We start from the raw sequence: 15,137 nt of genomic DNA on the forward strand, positions 1-15,137 counted from the left end.
AAGAAAGCGTTTCTATAAAATTAAGTTTAAATTTATACACTTGTGTCAAAATTTCAATTAAACTTATATTCAAAAAAAGTTATTTATTCTAAATTCAAATAAAACTGCAACAATAAGTAGTTTAAAACTGCTGTTAAAGAAGTAAGTTAACTATCAATATTTAATTAAATGTTAATCATCAACTTCAATAAACTGCGCAAAGTAGCGAAAGTAGTGAACAACAATAAATTAAAGTAAAATGGTTATGTTTTTGTACTTATATACTTTTCACTCAAAAGTATTTTTGGAAGTTTTTTATTTATTAAATGTTCTACAAGTACATTTTATGAAGTTATATTTAATGTTTTATTTTTGAAAGTTTTCTTAATGTTTTAACTCTAGTTTCAATTTACAATAAAAAAATGTTCATCATCTACATACAGAGCTAATAATTATAATATAACTTCAACGTTATAAAAATTTTCAAAGATTTGATCGTTAGCTAAGTTTTATTGATTTTTTACTTCTGATTAAGAGCTCTTTTTATCTAAACTTTAAAACTTTATAACTAGAACTCTTGAAAGTCATTTTAAAACTTCAAAATAAATGGAAAAATAATATTTTACTTTTATCGAAATAAAATCGGACTTTCTCTTGTAGAATTACATATACAACAATTAGAAAAGCCTTGCTAGTAATTCATGTTAAAACATTTTCAAATGATACTAATACTTTTTTTTTTTAAAAGGTATTTTATAATATTAAAAAGTTAATTTATACTATCTTTTTGTTAAAAATAAATTATATTTCTTTTTATCACTCAAAAAATAAACCTTTAGAACGTTTACATATTGCATTATTAATGTATAAGTTACCATAAAACAAATATTTACTTTACTATTTATATAAAACGCAAACTCACCTATAGTTTTTTCTAAAAAAATTACAATCGAATTTTAACCTTCAATTTAAACTATCTTATCATTTATGTATGTTACTAAAGTATCGATACAATAGAAAAAAATTTAATAACAAACTAAGTTCAAAAGTTTCTTAACTAAATGAAGTAATTATCATTTAAGTATATAAAATTTATTAAGTATATAAAACAGTAGCAACTGTTTAGATATTTTAAAAACGACTCTTATTCCTAAAACACAACGTGATGCGTTTTAAAGTCATTCTAAAATAACATAAGTCATCGAACCGTTTTTAAATCGCATTAATATAAGCTGCATACATACTTTGAGACGATTTATATTGATTTTACTAGAATATACTATTCTCAAATAATCTATTTTTCTTAGAAGCTTGTTATAATGTAACATGACTTTGTGTTAAATTTGCTACACAATTTTGTACGGGTGTAGAGAGGTTTAATAAAACGTCAACGACATTGAACTCTTGATAGAAAATAGTTTAAATAATTTATTACTACACGGCTTTATAACAAGAAAGTATTCCTTTTAGTAATTTGTGGTTTATAAACTTTTACAATATTACGCTTCAAATATTTAAAGAATTATTATTATCGTAGTTTTCATTTTTATATTTAACTTTTATATATCCATTTAGTTTTATTAGAATAAAGATAAATAATTCTGTATTTACAACTATAAATACATATAAAGTTTAGATTGTGAAGTATATTTTAAGTTTAGGTTATAGCATGAAACTTGATTGAATTTGACAAAGGTGAAAAAATCTTACTTAAAAACAGACAATATGTTTTTTTAAACTTAGATTATATAACAGATGTCAGTAGGTATGTCATAGTTTTATTGATAACAAAAATGAATTCATGAAAAACCAAAGTAAAAACTTTGTTTGATACATTGGTAAACACTTTTCTTAGAATAAAACTACAAGTTTGATTCAAATTTACTTTAATAGAAATAAAAAATATTAAAACATTTAATTGGTCGTGAAGTAATTCTAATGTCACCTTATAAAATTTTAAAAGTTTTAACTAATCTCAATCAACACGAACGAAGTATATTTATAATCATAAAAAAAATTTACACAAAAAACCAGAAAAAGTTTGTAGCTTAACAGGAATTTTTAAAACCTTTTTTTTTGATTAATATTTTTTTTGGATGATATATAAAAAGAAATATACAATCTGAACTGGTTTTAATTGTAAAATAAAGCACTTATTTGTACTTGTAACTTGTTAAGATTTCGCAATAAAGTAACAATACTACAACTTTTTTTAAAGAATTTAAGATATTACACGTCTTTTAATGTTTCATTCTGCAATACTTTTTTAACATTACATTTTTTTGTTTTCGGTAAGAAAGTTACAGCTGATTAAATTTAAAAATTTTTGAAGAAGACTTCTATACTATTAGTTTAATGAGTTTAAACCCTTTTAAAACAAAATGAAACTTGAATTTTTCTGAATACTTTTTACTTTTTAATAAAAGCTTGCATCATATCGATGGGAAGAGGGAAGATTATGGTGGAATTTTTCTCAGCGCTGATTGAAGTCAGGGTCTGGAGGTATCTGTAAACAAAAATATTAGAAACTACAATCAACTAGTACTCCATTAAAACTCACATTTTTAATATGTTTTATAAAAGTTAAAACCATTTTATTTGATTAAAAGTTCCTTAATAGTGTTCCATTAACTTTTTCTAATTATGTTATTATTTTAGTTTTTGTTAAGTTAATAAGCAACTAACTCCACAAAATTTAAGTTGTGCCACAAAGCAGTTTATAACTTGTATTTATAGAAATATCAAAAGAGTATCACTTTAACATACCTCAGTTGTAGGGAGTTAGAATTTTCAGACATGACGTCAGCAGCTTCTTTCAATTTTCTTGAAGCATTCATTTCTCCTTCGGCAGCAATTACCTGCAGAAGTAACATTTACTTTAGTAAGTTTTTCATTTTTGGTTAAAAAAGTTGCTCAAAATTAACTAAACAATCTGAACTACATGCCTTAACACTTAAGTTTGGTACGAACACTTGAAATTAAATGAAGTGAAAATTGTCAGAATAAACTATTGTAATAAATGAACAGCAAGGGTGCAACCGAATTATTTTCTTTTAAAATCCTTATATATTGACAAATAAATTTTAGGTCTGAGTTGCATTCTACTCACTTATAACATATTATATAGTTGATCATGTTCTAAAATAAAAAACTTTAAATTATTTTTGGAATAATAATCAAAAGTTTACGTGTTTCAAAATTAAAAAATGTTGGTAAGCTGCTAATATCTTCCTATTTTTTTATTTTTTTATGTTAAAAAAAAATCAGTCTCAAACTCTACTCCTTGCAACGATAAACGTTTTTTGGGGATTATATGGTATTATTATAATTTTAATATTTAACTATAGTTTTATGGTTAAAATATAAACTTTAATAATCGTGCTTAATAAACAGCTCATGTATGACCGATTTCGATTTAAGAAAAATTCAACCAAATGATTTACAAAATCGTGTTGCGCGCTTTCACATTATTCTTTCAACAATATATTTTTTTATAAGACTTAAGCATTAAAACTCATTGTAAATTTCTTGTTTTACAGTAGTACGACTAAGTTTTGTAATAATGAGTAAATTCATGACATTCTTTTACTTTTTATGACATCATAAAACATGTGATGTTGAACATTTGCAACTTCTGTCACGAGTTTATTACTTTTTATCTTAATTATAACTTAGATAACTACTGATTAAGTTCAAGAGTTTAACAACTAATAGAAACTGTGTTGTACTATCAGGTATAAGTAAATATAAATACTTTATAAACATTAGTAAAATAGTAAAAAAAGCTACAGATGCTAATGATATAGTAAAACATATTTATTTATTATATCTTAACGTTTCAAAATGTTGTTTCTTTATAAACAAAAATTTTTAACCTTAGCTCTGGCATCTCTGGTTGCTTCGGCTTCAGCAGCCATGGCTCTTTGCAGTTGAACTGGAAGTCTTACGTCCTTGCTGTTAAAAATTAGTGACGTCACAAAAAATAAAATCAAGTTCTTTTTAATTTTAAATGGAATATCTAGAAAATATATCAGTAATTATACCAGTGTTTAAAAGTTTTCTAAAACATTTACATACAATATTTGTATACACAATTTTTTGAATATAGATATTCTTATTGTAAAAGTTTAAAATTTAACATTATTTTTTGTTTATAGATTTAAAGTTTTTTATTATATAACTCACCACTTTAACACCTTCAACTTTAATATTCCTTATATTCATTTAATTACATTATGATCATACTTTCAATTATAAAAGTTAACTCTCAACAAGATCTACTTTTCATTACGTAAAATTTTATTATAAAAACTTACATATCAACACCTTCTACTTTTTATTATGTAAATTTTACTATAAAGACTAACATTTCTACACGTTCAACCTTGATACCCCATGGATCTGTAGCTTCGTCCAAAGTATTCTGAAAATATTAAATTTGTTAAAGTTATATCCAATTAATAATAAAAAATTAAACTATTTGAAAAAGTAATTATTGAAAATAACTATTTTTTTTGTATTCTACGACATTAAATTCTATTGAAATGTTTTTAAGGTCATAAAATGTGTTTTTTAAAGAAACGCCATCGCATAAAATTTTTATCTATATTAAATTTCATGTATGATACATCTTTAAAAGTGTTAAAATAAATTCGCATAGTCCATAAAAGAAATAAAAGAAGAGATTTAAGTCCAAGGAAAATTAGATAATTTAAAACTGTTGTTGAATAGGTCAGTAAAATATCGATCTTTTTAAATTTAATTTTAATCAAAAAAGTAAATGCCAATAAAAGTCACAGCTGTGAAAAGCAGTCAATAACAACGAAATTAAATAAATGATTTTATTTTTCTTTGAATTGAACTGAACTTAACTCGGTTTTTTATTTATAAGTTTTATTTAAAAGAAAAAGAAACAACTTTATTTAGAGTTTTATCAAATGTTTTTTAAGAAGAAGACTCAGAATAAAAGATACTTTAAAATTATTACATTCAACATTATAATAGAATGAAAGGACTAAATTGTAACTTGATATGAAATTATGTTACTGAGCTTATACACTTATTATGAATTAGATTTAATTATTTATTTTTTATTTGGAACAGTTTGTACTATTCTTCACATGAATTGAGGAGCTTTAAAGTTACTTAAATAAACTAATTAAAGTAATTTTAATTAAAAAATATTTATAACAAAAAATTGATTTATAGACTGTTTAGAATAATTTTCTTAAATATATTAACTTATTAACTAATGATATTAATTTTTGTTGTACTGTTGTACTGTTTATTAATTTAACAGGGAAATTTACTGTTAAAAAACATAGTTTTATTTTCAATTTTCATCTTAATTCATGGGAAGTGTTATTGAAACAAAAAAAAAGTTTCTATAGTTAGTTACATATTAAAAATTACTTATGGTTGTTTTCTTATAAATTTATTATTAATATTTTAGTGCAAAGTGTTTACAAAGTTGTAGTGTAAATGGAAGTTTAAACGTCAATTTTTATAAAGTTTATAATTACTTTGACATTATGAATTTTTTTTAAATTCGAACAGTTTTTTGAAACTTTTCTTAAAAGAAGTTAACTCTTTTTAATTGTAATAAAGCACACCATTTTTTACGGAATACTTTTTAATTTTAGATAAAATACTTTACAAACATATGATAATCTTAATGAAAAACTAGTTTAACTCTAAGTGTAAGTTTATGAAAGATTTTAACTGAAAATTAATTTCTTAATATTTCTAACTAGTTATATTTTGAACATTTTTTTTAAAGAAAGTTATACAATTTATTACTACAAAACAATTGAAGAAAAAAAAAATTCTATTCACTTACAATTGTTAAACGATAAATTTAGTATGTTCACGTTTTAAAATATTGATGTACAAATTACCATGATTAAGTATTTGTTATTTTGTTTTTCATAAACGTAAATATGTTGCTTTTTTGTCTAAATAAACACTTAAACTTTCTTCTATCTTCTTTTTAATTTGAACTACTAATTATTTAGGTTCGCTAAAGTAGCTGCAAATATGTTTTATACAAAACACAAATAAGAGAAATATTTAATATATAGAAGTAAATTGAAGAACAGATAATTTGTTACAGAAATATTTTTAAAACACTGTAGTATGTGTTTAAGGATAAAAAGCAAAACTCAAAATTAGGCTCAAAATATAAAATTCAATGAAAACTTGAGTGTTCTCAACATACAGAATCATGCTTTTTTAAATCACATTAATATAAGCTACCTACAGACTTTAAGTCGATCTTATCGATCTTGCCCGGTAACTTGAAATGTATTTTATTTCAAAGCTTATTATAGAGAAACATGACTTTATACGACTATGATAAATTTGTTACACAGTTCTGTGCTTGCGCAGAGAGGTTTAATAAAACGTCAATAACACTGAACTACTGATAGAAAATGTAATGAATAATATATTACTACATGACCTGATAGAAAGAAAAATTTCTTTTAGTAATTGGTGGTTTGTGTTTAAAAAGGTGGTACCTTTTTAAAGTTTTATTTAAAAGTAAGTCGTTGTACTTTGCTAAAAATAATTATATACTTTTCCAAGTAGCATTTTGTCTTTGTTTATAGCTTATTATTTATTTTTTCGCACTAAGTTTAGTTTCTTAAAACTATATTATTAATTAATTAGTTTTGGCTATAGAATTTTCTAAGTACTAACACGCTAATAGGTACATTCAAAGTTTTTATAATATTAAATATACCTGTATTCCAGTACTAAAGTAAGAGAGCTAAAATTCGTTTTCATATCTATCTAGTTTATATATAAACTTTTAAATAATGTTATATTTCTTTTTAATATATAATTCAGTATACGTGTTTTCCCGCTTTTAACAAAATATAATTTATTTGTAATCAAAGTATAAAATTTATTTTTGAAGTATATTTACATACACTTACTAGTAACTATTTTTTTTTAAAGCTGCTCGTGTTTTTAGTTTTATTAGTTAACAACTTGTTTTTCTTACCTGCATTCCAGCGCTAATGTATTCACGATCGGTCAGAACTTCAGCAAGAGTCTTGGTTCCAAGCATGTTCCTCAAAGTGGTTTGTGCAAGCAATCTAAAATTTTAAAACTAAATGTGTTTCTAAGTTACACATTACAATATAAACATAACATTATGAGTGTACTGAGTAAGTTGCAAATATATAGATATTAATATCTAAACTTGGTTGCAAACAAAATACTCAAAACGGTTTGAGCAAGCAATCTAGTTAAATAATAAACATTCAATAGTTATACAGAGTAGAATTTAAGCTTACCAATCTAAAAACGACTTTATTATTTGGTAAATCATTGACATCACATTATATGTGTATTAACTGTCTAGCATTATTACTTGAATTAACTAATAGCATTATATTTAATCTACGTAAATACTTGAATATTATCTTTTTAACAACAAAAATAAAGGTTAAATAGTTATATAAAGTAAATTACTTTTTTTAAACCTTAGAACAAATTTATGCTTTAGTATATCACCAATAATACAATATATCTGTAAATTATGCTTAATTAAACTTTAAACTACGATCATTACTATACTTATATTGTATGTGTAAAATCTCAGTAAAACTCTATTGAACTTTTAGTGTCAAACTAAGAGAACCAATTGACACCATTATCCGTATGCAGTTAGTTAAAAGTTAGTATAACATTTTCCACGATTCTTTATATACTAATATAATATACACACTATATATTTTATATATTAGTATACTACACTAACCTGGTAGCTCCGTCTGCGTTGGCCACATTAGCAATAGACATGGTTGCATCTTGAACTCTGTAATAGACAACTGCGTCCACAGCGATGGTTACACTGTCCTTTGTTAAGATCTAGAAAAAAATGTTTTGCAATATATATGTATGCTTAAATTTAAAATTACACTACTGCTTTATAAGCAAGTGCAGCATTGTTTTTGATTTTTCAAATTTTAAAAGTATATTTTTACGTTAATATTTACATTAGCATCTGTATCAATAGCTGTTGTTGCACTGCCTAAAGTTCAAATTTATTATAACTGGTTTTCAAAAGAAACTTAAATATTAACTAATATTAATTTTTTTTGAAGATCTATTAAACAATTACATAGTATAAATGCAATAAAAGCATTTTGAAAATGTATTTAGATGTTTAGTTTGTCTCCATAAGTGTAGTAAAGTAGTATAATTTAAAGTCAGGTTAAACTAAGTATATTGAATCATATTTAGTATTTTTATATAAGTTTGCAACCATTAGTAAACCTAAAAAAATTGTCGTGTTAAATTTAAAAAACATTTTAGGAATTTCTTGAGTTCATAGGTAGATTACAATTTTGCTAGTCATGATAGCGTGAAGGAATTTTATACTTGATAAATTTCAGGAGACATAAAGTTAAAAATATCTTTGAAATCAGAGTAACCAATAAAAAACAGTTTATATTAATCTACCGTTATTACACTAAATAGATATCTGTACTGTGATATTAAATATTCTTGGTTATTTTTTTTTGCTTTTAATATCGCTTTTTAAGAAATAACTGCAAACAAAATATCAAACTTTATATTATGTATGAAAATAAGTAAAGAATTCAGAAACTTTTTGTTTAAATTATAATAAAAAGGATATGAATTTTTAGTTTTTAACTGATTTCACCAGATAATGATTTAATTGTTACATAAGTCTTTATGACAATAGATAATAGACCACAAATATTTTAATGACGTAATTCAGATCAAAATATTTATAATAACATTTAAACTACTGCTGTTTAAAAACTTACTTCTTGGGGCGGTACATCAAATGACACGGTTCGTAGATCGACAAGCTTGAATTCGTCAGTGCATGGAATAACACAGAAAAGTCCTGTGAAATAATAAAACATGAGTTGAACCAATATGTTTTTTGTGTAGTCATAGCAACCGTGATGTTTTTAAATTATCGAAAATTTTACAGAATTCAGTGCACTAACATAACTAGTTTAGATAGTTGGTGTTGTTGAAACTAAAAATATGCAATTAAAAAAATAACAGGAAAAATTCAGTATCAGAGTTAATTTCAAAACTTCATGTGCTTGCCAGAAAACAAACTAATTTAGACTAATGCCAATATATTTACTTAACTACTAATAAATCGAGCGATTAAGAAAAAGTTTAGTTGTAGAATCAGTATACACATTAACATAAAAATATTCTACGGTTTGTATGTTTAGTATTCTAACACTATACATTTATTGTATACGTACCAGGTCCTTTAGCGCCACCACTTTGGAGTCTTCCAAGTCTGAAAAGAACAGCTCTCTCATACTCTTGTACAACCTGGTAACAAATTATTTAAAATTTATTTTGAAATTATTCATTTAGTGTTTAAACTTTTTTGAATGAGTATTTAAAACAATATGACAAGTAAAATACATTGCTTTAATAAAAAATAACAAATTTTAAATGAAAACCAAATTACTTGTATGTTAGAACATAATATAGGTTATAATATAATAATAATAAAATGTCATACCTTAACAACAAGGCAGCAGGCTCCGAATGGAAACAAAATAACAGTGAACAAAATGCTAACTCCAAGAAGAAGGTTTCCCATCAAACCATAGTTGGTCTGTCCCTCTGTTTTTTAATTAACTCATATAAAAATTGTTAGCTAACATATAATAACTGCTTTGCTACTCATTAAGTTACATAGTTAACATGTAATAAAAAATTGAAGAGAGTATATTGTAAAAAAAACTCCCATAAAACAATAGTTGGTCTCTCCCTCTAAAATTTGAGTGTTTAATAAAAATTACAGAAAAAATATTTGTATTTAGTTGCACAATTTAAAATGGTACTAATATACTTTCACCCGCTGTTATAGAAGTTTGTATGTAAATTTGAATGTTAAATATTTATTAAATAGTGATTATTTTTAAAATTTAGTCTAAAAGCTGATTTTAAGAATGGCAACGTATGACTTGAACACTTTTATAAAAAAATTTAAAAAATGTAATACGAGTAGTTTATTAGTTGTTTTTACTCTCTTCTGTTTTATATGAAATTTAAATTCTTATCTTTATTTAGCAGTTTACTTGCTCATATTACACAAATAAACATCGAATTAAGTTCTATTGGTTGAAACTTTGTTTTATATTTTATTGTGAAATGTTACCATATTTTTAAATTAGCTTATTTTAAAACTTATTTATATGTTTAATAGTACAGATCAAAATTAAATTGTTTTCTAGACATTTTTATAATATACGTAAATTTTTACAAAGTTGTTTTATTTCAAACAAGGTTACGCTTATTTACATTTTTTTTAATATAAAATTAAATTATTTACTAAAACTTGAAAAAAATTATAGATTTCAAATTTGACAGTTAAAAGTTAGTAGTTTGTAAACATTTTTAACATTAATAAAATAAGTGCATAAAATATTTTACTTATTTCTTGTAAATATGATATTATGTATGTGTAATAAATAAACATCATTAGTTTAATAAGATACTCACTGATAATAAATACCTTTCTTCAACTTATCTATAGTTTTTAATGTTATTTTATTTTTCTGGTTTATATATTGGTTAGAAATACACTTAAATTGTTATGATTAGCTAACTATATTTAAAACAAATTAAAATTTAAGCAAATAAAAAAAAGCTTTCATTGCATAAAACATTTACATCTTATCAATAAAAGTAAAATACTTTAGACTTGTGACGTCTTAAACTTAATACATTTTCAAAAAATTAATCGATAAAGTTATTATTAATGTTTTTATGTTTTTTAATGGTGTTTCATACTTTTAACAGTTTGTTTTGATATTTTTAAAATACATTATAAACTTAACTTATACAAATTTAGAAATTTGATTATAAGTTGCTATTTTTTTATGTAATTTTATGTACTCATTTGAATTTTAATGAACTTTTTCTGCATTTAAGTTATTCCTTGAAATTTTCCATTCGTAATTAAAAAGTTTATTGTTCCGTTTATTTGCTAAGTCATGCTGAACTATTGAGAAAAATGCTAAAATAATTGAGGTTTCAAAAAATTTCAAGATTTTTTAAGTGTTGTTTTCATTCTTTTGTTTAGCTGTCATTCAATAGAAACAAACGCAAAAAGGGGAAAAACAACAATTATATAACTTTTTAGACACGGAATAAAATATTGTAGGTTTTTTTGAGTTTATAAGTTTCATAGATAAAGCAACTGAGATAACCAGTTCTAAAAAACACAACTCACAAAACAAGATTTTATAGTTAAATATACATTATCTAATATGATTTAGAAATTTAATCTAAACCTTGCTTTATTAACTCCTGTTGTTCTCCAATAGTACACTAAATATACATATATATAAATATCATAACTATAAAAGACTTAAACTTACGAAGGTTAATCCCCTGATTGTATTGAACCCTGGTGTTTTCCATTTGTACACCTATATATTCATAACATTATTACAATTATAAAAAATCAAACTTACGAAGGTTAATTCCTTGATTATATTGACCCCCGTTGTTTTCCATGGGTACACTTGTTTGATCCTCTCCGCCCATTGTAATAAGTTATATAAAAACTGTTTAGTGTTTTATTAGTTTATTTACTGTAACTGGATGTAATTTTACCATTTATTTTTATTATTTATTATACCATAATTAGAACTATCGTTTTTTGTTTGAAAGGATTTTTTAAATTTTTTCAAATGTTTACAAAATTTATAATAATTTTATACTGAATGCTAGTACTACAAATGTAATTATAAGTTAAACAAAATAAAATATTTTCTTTCATATTAATGATTAAAGTTATACTACCTCATAATAAATCTTTTAATAAGTATATATATATATATGTAGTCTAGCATAAAAACAAGATTTTAAACAAAAAAATTTGCTAAACTCAAACTAATAAAATTACTAAATTTCTATTCTCAACCTTTAATTAAAATATACTAGTGTGTTAAATTAAAACTTTACAATAACAAAAAATATATAGTTTTTAACCACTGTTTAAATGCACAAAATATTTGGTTAATAAAATAAGCTTAAATATAAGTAACCTTTTAAGTAAATTACACATTTGTGCTGTGCATTGTAACATATCTCCGCGCTAATAAAAATGAAATTGATAGAGCATTTGCTCAAATCATGAAGCAAAGCCTTTTTTGTCTTATGATTTGATAAACGCAGCAACGCCCGAAGCTATAACGTTATTTTGGTAAATATGTGAAGTATGCAGCTACTTACTACTAATTGAGAATTATTACTGCCACTATACTTATCACGCTATTTAATAACTTCGAACTCAAACTAGAAAGTTCTGGAATTTTTTGGAATTTATACTAGTTATAAAATTATTTATTTACATATAATTTATAATACTATTCCGTAGCTTAAAACTTATAGCTGTGTAAAAACTAGAATTTTTTTGTTGAAAAACTTTGGTGTAACAGTTACTAAACGTTAGATAACTTTCTACTGTGCACCTATACTAAACTAAGAATTTCTAGCTATGCGAACTTAGAACATGAAAATGTATGATACTTACTTACTTCGACTTCGAACAACAAAAGCTAAGTAATAAATTGTGTCATTTTGAAAATCTGTGAAATTAAAATTACTCAGCTTATGATGAAGTACTGCTATGCTGTAACTTTCATTACATAGTTTTGTAAAATGCACGTATATTAAAGTAAACAACTATATTTTTTATTAAACAAGATCTTACACTTTTCTTAACTTAAAAGTTTTTGTAGAAATTTCTGTCAAACAAACAATCAGTTTTAGTTTTTTTATAAATTAAATTTTTAAACATACCAATAAATATTTACACAAGTTAAGAAAAAAAAAAGAATACATTTAGATTAGTAGTATAGCAAATGTTAAGTATGCAGTAATAATTATGTTTAATTGTTTTATGTAGTACTAAATTGCCAAGTACTTAAACAACTTCTTCAAGTTAACATTGTAAGTTTTTAGTTACTAAGAATGTGACGTATCAACACAACGATATCACTTGCATGGACATTATGCTTACAATAAAACGAGTTTATATTAGTTTGTAAAGACATATGATTGATATGTTTGCTAAATATCTTGTGTAATACATCTACTTAGTAGTAATTATAAAAGCTTTATACAAATATTTTTTATAACTTCATAAAATGGTTTATTAACCATATGATAGTTTTAGTTTATTAATTATAATTTAAGTGATCATAAAACAAAAACAAACTAAAATTTTATATTTTTCTATTTCTATTATACCTTTATATTCTTATTTTAAGCAAGCAGCTGATTATAAAATAAACATTTTAGATTTATTAGTACTTTAATATGTTTTATAATTTTACAAATTAAAACATTTTTTTTTAAATAAAAGTAGCTTGAAAATTTATTTTATTCTTTAAATTAAAAACTATATTTTAAAACTTTACTTTACATAACTAATTTTAAAAATTTCCTCTAAATATATAGAATTAAACAGTAAATAAACACGAATTCAAAAACAATAACATTATAATTAGCTTAGGTTTGTAATATCTTTACAACAAGTTGATAAGGCCGAGCGCAAGTTTTTTTTCCATTCTATAAAAACTAGTATGTGATACTGAGTAATTGTGTCCATACTACATAAAAATTTCAACAAGTTGTAAAACTTTTAAATTACTTAATGGCGACAGACTGTAAAACTTTATATTTTTGTAACATGTTGTAAAACTTCAACTACTAATGTGATATGTTTGTATATATAAAATATAAAGTCCACAATTCATACTGTTACTGAACAGTTACTAATGTTTTTTTTTTATTAGTACATGAGTTTAAAAAATAATGATATGTTCTAATATAAAATTTTATAAGACTTTGTTTCGACAAGCTTTAAATTACTTCATTTCGACTAACTGAAACATTTTAAAATATTAAATGTTGACAGATTGTAAGTTTTCAATTACTAATGTGACGTAGATCTACTTCGCTGTTATCTTTAAAATTAGTTATTCAAAATACCACAAATTTCTTTAACATTAGTCATCGTGCTGTAAAACTGAACAATTTATTGACTAAACTTTGATTATGCTGTTTCAAACACTTCCTGTTTGAGAATTACGTTACATTTTGGGCGCAAACTTTATCTAAATTGTTTTTGGAATTTTCCATTAGTACTCATAAACTGTTCCGTTTGTAAAGTTTTAGAATTTTTCAAAAAAAAATTTACAATATGTTATTCAAGATTACTTTGTTTAATTTAAGAAATGTTTATTTTGATGAAAATTTTTTAAATTTGTTACGAAGGTATTAAAATGCAGTGTTGCACTTCAACAACAGAAGTAAAAGAAACTGAAGAATTTTTAATTAGCGTTTACTCCCCATTATTTGATTGACATGTTTTTACAACATACTTAAGAAAACCAGATAAACGAAATTTTCAAACTTAAACTTTACTGCTTAAACTATTTAGCTTAATTAAAACATCTAAAAGTTGTCTTTTAAACAACATTCTAAACAACTTGTATAAATCAACTTTGTGTTTAAAGGGTAAAAGTATGATTAGGATCAACTAACAAAAACAAAATTTTGCATTAAACAAAATATTAATACTTTATTTATAACTTATTACATAATTTTACTAACTTAGAGGATATATTGTAGTATTTTAGCAACAGCATCTAACTTAAATGTAGTAATTTCGTAGCTATAAAAAGATAGTTCACTTTTAAACTGCAATTTGCTTTTATCTGAGCCAAAAATTAAGTTTTATGAAAAAAAAAGTTAAATCACATCCATAAAGTTACTTGCACATTTTAGTTACAAGCTGCTTAAATTGAAACGTAATTTCCGCTCAAAAGTAAACTTTAATTTTTATTAGACTTAGAATTAGTTTATAGCTTTTAAGTAATTTTTAAAAAAACAAAAACTTTGTTTAAAAGTGTAGTTAAGTTTATTTTAAATGCCTGTACAAACAAACTTAAATAATTTATAATTAACACTAACTTTCATAAAATGTAAATTAGCTTCAGTGTTTTTAATAAAAATAGATTTTTGTTATAAAAAATTTTTTTTACCTGAAAAGAATTGTTCTAGTTTTAATTACTTTAAAAAAAAATTATAAAAAAATTACACTTTTATCCTAACAAAAACTC

The 15,137-nt window shown here is 23.4% G+C and overlaps 1 protein-coding gene across 2 annotated transcripts; it reads right to left on the reverse strand.

The window, feature by feature from the left end:
- Positions 1 to 1,787: 1,787 nt before the first annotated feature.
- On the reverse strand, positions 1,788 to 11,599 carry LOC145849924 (stomatin-like). 2 transcript variants are annotated; one of them, XM_082955039.1, is made up of 10 exons: positions 11,382 to 11,468; positions 9,515 to 9,618; positions 9,246 to 9,318; positions 8,784 to 8,866; positions 7,748 to 7,857; positions 6,986 to 7,079; positions 4,347 to 4,402; positions 3,855 to 3,933; positions 2,746 to 2,837; positions 1,788 to 2,485 (listed from the first exon to the last, which is right to left on the reverse strand). In XM_082955039.1, the coding sequence occupies exons 1-10, from the start codon at positions 11,422 to 11,424 to the stop codon at positions 2,389 to 2,391; spliced, it is 831 nt and encodes a 276-aa protein (XP_082811165.1). In that variant the 5' UTR covers positions 11,425 to 11,468; the 3' UTR covers positions 1,788 to 2,388. The 2 variants fall into 2 exon arrangements, with proteins under 2 accessions (XP_082811165.1, XP_082811164.1); XM_082955038.1 differs by lacking the exon at positions 11,382 to 11,468 and adding an exon at positions 11,478 to 11,599 and having other exon boundaries at positions 1,790 to 2,485.
- Positions 11,600 to 15,137: the final 3,538 nt, after the last annotated feature.

This window comes from Thalia democratica, chromosome 2 (assembly GCF_965202585.1).
Source record: "Thalia democratica chromosome 2, ktThaDemo2.hap1.1, whole genome shotgun sequence".
NCBI classification, from domain to species: domain Eukaryota; kingdom Metazoa; phylum Chordata; class Thaliacea; order Salpida; family Salpidae; genus Thalia; species Thalia democratica.